Source organism: Malus sylvestris, chromosome 5, assembly GCF_916048215.2.
Source record: "Malus sylvestris chromosome 5, drMalSylv7.2, whole genome shotgun sequence".
NCBI classification, from domain to species: Eukaryota; Viridiplantae; Streptophyta; class Magnoliopsida; order Rosales; family Rosaceae; genus Malus; species Malus sylvestris.
Window position 1 is genome coordinate 6,477,818 of NC_062264.1, and position 9,330 is coordinate 6,487,147.

Sequence of the window (9,330 nt, forward strand, 5' to 3'; positions counted from 1 at the left end):
ATAATATATTTAGGTATCGACATTTTGGTACACTAGTTTAGTATCATATAGTTAGGTATGGAATTTTCGGTACACTTATATTTTTGCATATTTTCTTATGTGCCTCTAATTTACTACAATATATTTATGTACGGACATTTCGGTACACTAAATTAGTAAAATACATTATGAGATGAACATTTAGGTACACTAATTAGAGGAAGTTAAATAAAATTAATGAATTAAAATGTGTATAATAATAAATTTAAAATTTAATGTAATGACATTAAATAAGATATCTATTAAATATTAAAACAAAAATATAATATAAATTTGAATTAAGTACACATTAAGGGACTAAAATCAATATCTAATCTAACACTAGGTTTTTATTAAATTTTAATTTTCTTGAAGGATTAAAGTTCAAAAACTCAAAATTTAATAACTTAAAAAATAAAAATTTTCACCACTTATATAAAAACACTTGATATACCACCGATGTTCCAATTATAATGAAAAATTCCTCACTTTCATGGAAAACATATATTTTCCTCGATTGTCCTAGATATGCCAAATAATTGGCTCTCGAAAGTGTGCAATTATAACTTTGATTGTTAATTTTAAAAATATATTTGCCATGATGTGATCACCCATGCACGCCATATATGTCGATCCAAACCCCCTATTCACGGAAGTCACAGCCCTAACACTTTTTCTTTGGACACCCTAATTCTTTTTCCACTTCTTCTTCTCATGCTACACCTAGCAACACCTATTTAAACCAACCTCGATCTCATCCTCTCTCACCAATTCCCACCACTCTTTCCTATCTATCCGACCATTTCAAACTCTAAATGGACTCAGTTCCAACTTCAATGGACCCAATCATCAGCTGGTGGATGTTTTCACTTGAAATAATTTCACATTTGGGAACACAAACCTTGCTCACTCGATTCTTTTGCTTGGCCGCGTTTATATCATTTCTATCTCTCAGTCTCTTAACCTGGGCTTTCTCCAGCGGAGGCATAGCCTGGAAAAATGGAAGGACCCAAACGGGTCGAGTTTCAATACCAGGACCCCGAGGCCTCCCTGTATTTGGCAGCCTATTCAACTTGAGTCATGGTCTTCCTCATCGTACTTTGGCATGCTTGTCTTCTAATCTAGCTGCCACTAAACTCATGGCCTTCAGTTTGGGCACAACCCCTGCTGTTATTACCTCTGACCCTGATATTGCTAAAGAAATTCTAACCTCTTCCCACTTTGCCAACCGTCCTATTAAGCAATCCGCTAAGTGTCTCATGTTCAGCCGAGCCATTGGTTTTGCACCAAATGGACCATGCTGGAGACTTCTGCGAAAAATTGCGTCTACTCATCTCTTCACTCCTAAACGTATTTCAGCACACGAAGCTGGACGACACATGGACTGTCACATCATGTTGAGGTCCGTTCATAATGAACAAACGCTACGAGGAGTTGTTGGTCTGCGAAAACATCTTCAGACTGCTGCTCTCAACAACATAATGGGGACAGTGTTCGGCAAGAGGTATGATGCAACATGCGACCATGCTGAGGTTAGAAAGTTGCATGAGATTGTAAGAGAAGGGTTTGAGCTTTTGGGTGCTTTCAATTGGTCTGATTATCTCCCATGGCTCAACAACTTTTACGATCCTTTCTGTATCAAGAATCGTGGCTCGGTTCTTGTTGCTCGTGTTAGAGAGGTGGTTGTGCAAATTATTGAAGAGCACAGAATTGGGAGGTCCAAAGGGGTGTGCAATAATTCGGACTTTGTTGATGTTTTGCTTTCTATGGATGGAGAGGAGAAGCTTGAACTTGATGACATGGTGGCCGTCTTATGGGTTCGTATAAAGTTTCTACTCATACTTTCTTTAATTTTAAATAAACGTTACTGTTCAGTATGAAAATGCACATTTACTTTTACTACATTTTTTTAGTTACTTTTTTGTATTAATTAGATAAACAATTAATACTATATATAGTGTATATATAGGCTAATATCATTTAAAGTTTAAACACACTACACTGACATACTCTCTAACATTACTCTTCATAATTAATGATACATTAGGTAAACAATGAATAGGGTACATCTCTAACTTTACTCTCCTCAGCGATACATACTTTACATATTAATTCTGACCAGCTTTGTTTTATATCAATTACAGGAGCTGATATTTCGTGGGACTGATACAATTGCACTTTTGACTGAGTGGGTCATGGCTGAGTTGGTTTTGAACTCGGATGTGCAAGCGAAGCTTCGCCATGAACTTGAACTAGTTGTAGGAAACAAAGTTCTCACAGAAGCAGACTTTGCTAACTTACCCTATCTCCGAGCAGTGGTGACCGAGACTCTACGTTTACATCCTCCTGGGCCCCTCCTATCATGGGCACGGCTATCAACGTCCGATGTCCAGCTCAGCAACGGCATGGTGGTTCCCACAAATACAACGGCCATGGTCAACATGTGGGCCATTACCCATGACCCAAACATATGGGAAGATCCCTTGGTGTTCAAGCCAGAGAGGTTCTTGAAGAGTGAGGGTGGTACTGACATGGACGTGAGAGGAGGGGACCTTAGGCTTGCACCATTTGGGGCAGGTCGTAGGGCTTGTCCTGGTAAAACCTTAGGGCTTGTGACAGTGAGCCTTTGGGTGGCTAAGTTGGTGCACCATTTCACATGGGTTCAAGATGTGGCTGATAGCCCGGTTGATTTAAGTGAGGTGTTGAAGCTTTCATGTGAGATGAAGAACCCTCTCACTGCTGTGGCTGTTCGAATCGAAGGACTAGCTTCTGAGTAAGTAGAGCTAAGGTTTAATAAAACAGCGGAGGCTGTCTTGGTTAATTATGTTGTTTTTCCCGTAATTGTGTAGGAAAGAGGTGTACGGTGTACAAGCTCATCCCTCAATAATCGCTCTAATATATTACTTCGTATTTTTCTGTCATTATAGACACAAATTTTTCAAATGCCTTAACTAATTAATTAAGTGAATTTTGCATAATATAAAAAACAAAGATTTCTGGGGTTTTGTGTGTTTGAATCACGCAAAATTGATTAATATTGCAAACACATTAATCAAATTATAATTGCTGCATTTTCTTTTATTAACTGCATCAAACTTTTGTATACGAGAATTTAGAGGAACGTCATATAGAGGCTTCACATATACTAAAGTTCATCTGAAAGTGCTTTTAAATGCCTAAAAACACTTTTAGTAAAAATATTTTTGGGTTCCAAATTTGCTTCTTGTAGGAAGCACTTCAAGTCCTTTGTTCACGATTCAATTGCATTTTTAATAAGGATTGGTTCTAAAAATATTTTCATAAAAAACATTTTTAGACATTTTAAAAAAATTTCCAAATGAGCCCTTACTCTGACCAGCGCCTCCATTCTTCACTATAAAAGTTTCCATTCCCCAACTCAGGTGCAAGAAAAAGCAATGATATAAAGGATGATCTACTTATTTCTTTATTTATATAGAGCATATTTACCATATGAAACTTAACATAAACTTCACTGTTGTTATTAAAAAGACTTCTATATGTCATGACATGGACAATTACTTTAGTCGGCCCCAATAAAAGTCCTTGGACACCTATATATATATATGTGTGTGCGCGCGCGCGCGCTCGTGTGTGTGTTTTCAATGTTCTAAAAGATGGTAGGTGCTAGTCAAATTAAGGTTAGGGCCTAGCGCCATGCCGGCTAGGCAAGGGCTTAGGCGGACTAGACATATTTAAGTAAATTTACTATATATCGTATAAATAAGTGTATTCTTATACTTTAAAAATACATAATTTCATTGGGACACATAAACTGCAAAATAAAATGACATATAGTTTATATATTATTAGAACATAATGAAAACATAGGGAACAAACATATAATGTGTGTTCATCTAACTATTCAACAAGTCTCTTACAATTTATTAAAAAAATGAAATGCAAAATGAAAGTTATGTATACTCTGTCCCAGTGACAGTAGTGACCTAGGCGGGTTTGGGTGGGCTAGGCTAGTGTCTAGGCGGCCTAGTCAGGTGTCCAAGCAAGTGTAGACGCCCATTCTTAATTTTCAGATGCCTACTAATTAATTGGGGCAGTGACCTAAGCGGCACTAGGTGGAGATTTTCAAAACAGTGCGTGTTTCTAAGAAAACCCAAGTTATTCTTCTCTTTCTCTGAAACAAACACCCACAATGTTTTACAATATGGAAAACTTAACCTTCTTTAAAATCCTAAAACAAAAACTTATAAATAAGAACTATATTACATATTGATTTGGGTGTCCAAAAAGATCAGTATTGAGTGTATATAGAATCACTTTCCAAATATAACCACTATCTAAAAATCCTTGCCTTAGTCTTTAGGCATTTGACAATTAAGAAAGTGCGCCTAGACCTGCTTAGGTGTCCACCTAGCCCGCTTGGGCGCCCGCCTAGCCTGCTCAAACCCACCTAGGTCGCGACTCTCACTTAGATAGAAAATTGATAACTTTCATTTTGCATTTTATTTTGTCAAGAAAATGCAAGAGACTTGTTAAATACTTTGATGAATACTCATTATATGCTTGTTACCTATGTTTGCAATATGTTCTTCTACTTTATAATTTGTATGTTATTTTATTTTGCAATTGATGTATCACAACACAATTATGTGTTTTTTTTAAATATAAATAGGCACTTATTTACACAATATATAATAAATTTACTTAAATCCGCCTAGTTTGTCTAAGCTCCCACCTAGGTCCCAGCCCACTGCCCAACTAGCGTCAAACGTCTGTTAGAACCTTGAATATAACTATTAATAATCTTAACCGAACTGCTTTCCTTTATATATTGCTTTTCAAACCTCTAATAACAATTAATTAGAAAATAAAAAAATTATAAAAAGTGTTATAAACTTCTTATTTAAGTGTGATTGTGTAAATCCTAGATTGGATTTGATACTAGTTATTCTTTCCTATTAGGACTTATATTCCTTGGAGAAAAAGGATTCTTCCCTCCCTTATTACTATAAATAAAGGCACTGTGTAGGGGGAATAACACATCCTTTACACAACCCTACAAACACATCTCTATCTATTTTGTCTCTATGCTGTCGGCCCCCTCTTCCCTGTCAGATTAAAATGAGCCACAACACGTTATCAGCACGCTCTTACTGCTATACTTAGGAATCTGACGTGGAAGTTTTCTGCATCAAATCAGTTCATCAATATCATCACGCAATCAGGTTCTTTCAAAACAACAGTTTTTATCTCAATATTTTTGCAATCCTGATAGCATGAACATTCACCATAATGCGTGACCCAACTTTACATTTTTCGAATTTTAGATTCTACATAAATTATGTATGCATTATATCCATAATTGTTGACTTATGTGAATTTGATATTTGCCATGAATTGCATCAAATATATGCTCATGCATTGAATTATATGTTGAATATGTATGCAATTGAATTCATTTATAATCTAAAAATTAAAAAATTAGGGTTTATCAAAACCCATCCTGTCACTACCCCACATTGCGAGCCGCTGGCTTCCAAGCTGCGTCGCATCGAGCCACCAGAACTAGGCTTACAGCCTGTGTGGCTGAGCTGAGTTACGGGACCACGAAGCCGGAGCCATGGGCTCTTGGTTTGAAACCCAAAAAAACTTGACGCCTTCCATGGTGTCTCCACCATCATAGGTGGGCCTGCAGCCCAACCTTGACCTTGGGTCACAGTCCCGATGGCATGAAGCTCGTCCACCGATGTTCATTGACTGAGATTCCTTCAAATCTCATCATATTTTTTTTTCTTTTCAAAAATTTATTTAAATTGCTTGGTTTTTTTTATTTATTGAAATGTTGAGATATTTTCTATCTCCGTTATTATTTGTGATCCCCATTGATTCACGAACTCGCCCTGAGATTTTTTTTTCCAAAACATGACCACCTAAAGCGGTAGCGCCGGCCTTCGTCCTCGGTGACCACACCTAGCGCAGCTGTGGTGTTTTTTTGGTCAAACCCGAGCCTAATTGGGCATTGGTTTTGTCAGCCTGATAATCTTTTTTTTTGCTCGCCTACAATGTCCCAAGCCATTGGCTCAGCCCAAATGTGACAACAGCCTGTAGGGCTATGGTGTCCCCGTGCATAAAACCACACCAGATCCCAGCCCGAAGCTGGTGAGTCGGTGCACCTCCACCGAGACACACCTGATCACATCCCCTCCATGGTTATAATGTTCCCATGTGCCGCGATGCATAGGATTACGTCCCCTAGTTACACAGACGCTGTAAAGAAGCGAAGCACACCTCCGTATAGGACTTATAGTTCTAATTTGCTCTGCGTCGTACTAAATCAGAGCTCTTTTTGGGCCTCTGTTCTTAGGCCTATTACCTATATCCCCATCCCATGTTTTTGGGCCTGGGCCTGGGTCGCACGGTCCAAATCTACTCAGCCCACCCTTGGGCTTTGGTCCCTATTTTTGGGCCTCAAATTTAATTGTTTATTTTCATTTAGACAATTTGGGTTTTATAACGTTTCACCCACACTTCAATTATAACTTTAGACCCGAAGATCTATTTGCATATTTTCTTGTTGCATATTTCTGTATATATATTTGTGTTTGTCTACAAGAACATATGAACCTGAAGTTCATAATTCTTTCAAAACCTGAAGTTTCTAGAAACATGCCTTATTTGAGAACCTGAAGTTTTCCTTAAAAACATCACCTATGAAAACCCGAAGTTTTTTCATGTAAATTTAAACCAATAAATGTCTATTAGAACTTGAATATTTTACTCCTATATGAATGGATTGATTTGTTTTCTCCATTATATTAACCACATTCTTATCCATTTATTTTGTGATAGGGACATGTCGAATTTGAACAAACTAGAGTTCACCACTTTAGAGGTCTCTAGAAGAAATTACCTCAAGTGGGTCCAAGATGTGAAGCTCCACCTCAATGTAAAGATTTTTCAACCCACCGTTAAAGATGGAGGACAACATTGTTGGCGAAGTTGAGAAATCCACTTCCATGATCTCCATCCAAAGACACATTGCAAATCGAGTACCTTGCTGAGGAAGATCCCCGAGCACTTTGGTCGCTTTGGCTGATTGCTTTGATCACCCAAAAGACATATTCTTGCCTGAAGCAAGACATGACTGGCAACATCTGCACTTCCAAGACTTTAAGTTTGTTAATGAATATAATTATAAAGTTTGTCGAATCCGATCACTTCTCAAGTTCTGTAATGAGACCTTGACTAAAAGAGATCTTCTAGAGAAGACTTATTCGACTTTCTCTACCACTAATATTGTCTTGCAGCAACAATATAGGGCTTAGAAATTCACTAAGTTTTCAAATTTAATCTCTGTTTTACTTTTAGCTGAAAAATAGAATCAGCTGTTGATGAAAAATCATCAAGCTCGACTTACTGGAGCGACTGCTGTGCCTGAAGCACATTATAACACCAACCAATGCCCAAAATACCAACATAGGCATGGTAGGGGCTGCTAAAAGCAGCCCTTCAAGGTCAACATAGCCAAGGCCTATCTAAGGGAGGAAACAGAGCCTAAAAGCGCCTTAACCTTGCTCCCAAGGCCCCAAACTTCAAGAATAATGGCAAAGCACTTGAAACCATGGATGTGGACATGTGCTATTGATGCGAAAATTATCTTAACACACAAATTTAACCCTCTTTTATCAATTGTAGTAAAGAATGTAAGTAGGGATCGTTCTGGACCGAGGATTAGGAGAGCTTGCTAATAACCTTTAAACTGACTCAAAAACATAAAACTAAACTTAAAAACACTTAACAAGACTCATAAGACTCAAAGCAAACTTAAAATACTCAAAACAACTTAAAACAACTAAATAAACTTAAACTAGACACTAGGAATGACTTTGGACAAAAATTGACTTTTACTTGAATCAAAACACTTAAAAACACAAACAAAAACAGATTTGAAACACTTTGAAACAAGAAACTAAAGGGAGGTTTTGATTTGGATGAAGTTGTTACAAACAAACAAGTATGAAAAACTAGACAAATTGTAAAACAAATGTGAGAAATAAGATGATGGATGGGATAGCTAGAGGCTTTTTCTCCACACATGACATATATGCAAATAATTCGATTTCCAGTTACTACTTCATTGAATTATGAACGACAATGCTCCAAATTAACTGTGACATCACTAGTTAACTCTCAGATTTTCCTTGTTTTATTGGATTGTATGACATCATTCGACAACCCAAAACATTCTTCAAAAGTTCCCTACATGACATCATAATAGAGATACAATCAAAGATCATTACGTTTAATGAAAATCATAAGCATTGACAAAGCACTTGCAGCTATGACATCATGTCGCTTATGCTAGGAATTGAACTTAACGCGATCGTTTATAAGCGACCTTCACTACATGTGAATATAAGTTTGTAACGATTATGTGAAACTTCCTTATATTATAGCAACGGATTTATGCATGCCAATTAAGTCAACTCTTAATTAACAAATACAAATAAGTTATCAATCAAATAGTTAAGCCAATTGCATTTACGATTCAAGAGTTCATAACTGGAATTTATCAAATCATATCACACATAATTATGGCTTTGAAATCACCCCTAGCCAAGAGGGGTTTAGCCACTCATATTCACAACAAAACAAAAGAAAATGAATTTAAACATTGGAAACAAAAGAAAGAAAACACCTAAACGCTCCAACGATCCAAGTTGGACAGCAAGCACGTCCAAGCACTTTCCTTCCCTTCCTTCGCTACGACACAAGGTGTTGGTAAGTGTTTGAAGGTTTGTTTGTAAGGAGGAATGGATGTGAAGATGAATGGATGTGTTTAGATGAAGGTTGTATTGAATGTGGCAAAGAGTGGAGAATTGTGTAGATGATGTGTGTGTGTTTTGGATTGATCTCCCCCATGATGAAGGGTGGATGAATGTATTTATAGGCTAGGGAGATGATGTAGTGGGTGGTGGTAATGAGTGGATGTGTTGGGTGAAATGAGTGGATGTAGTGGTAGGTGAATGTGTTGGGTGGTTGTAATGAGTGGATGTAGTGGTAGGTGAATGGATGTGTTGGGTGAAATGAGTGTATGTAGTGGTAGGTGAATGTGTTGGATGAAATGACTGTGCTAAAATGGTTATTTATAGGGAGAGGATGATGCACAAACTTCAAATTTCATCCATTCCTTTTGCTCCAAGCATATGCTATCCATTCCATGCCCAAAAATGCTCCAAAATGCACTTCTTTGCCACATTAACCCTTTGGACTTACAAACACATGAAAATAGCTTAAAATACTAAAATAACTACGAACTAACAACATAAATGC

General features: G+C 37.2%; 1 protein-coding gene across 1 annotated transcript; it reads left to right on the top strand.

The window, feature by feature from the left end:
• The first annotated feature begins 699 nt into the window (after nt 1-699).
• On the top strand, nt 700-2,961 carry LOC126623848 (cytochrome P450 78A7). The gene is made up of 2 exons (XM_050292828.1): nt 700-1,835; nt 2,163-2,961. The coding sequence occupies exons 1-2, from the start codon at nt 834-836 to the stop codon at nt 2,793-2,795; spliced, it is 1,635 nt and encodes a 544-aa protein (XP_050148785.1). The 5' UTR covers nt 700-833; the 3' UTR covers nt 2,796-2,961.
• Nucleotides 2,962-9,330: the final 6,369 nt, after the last annotated feature.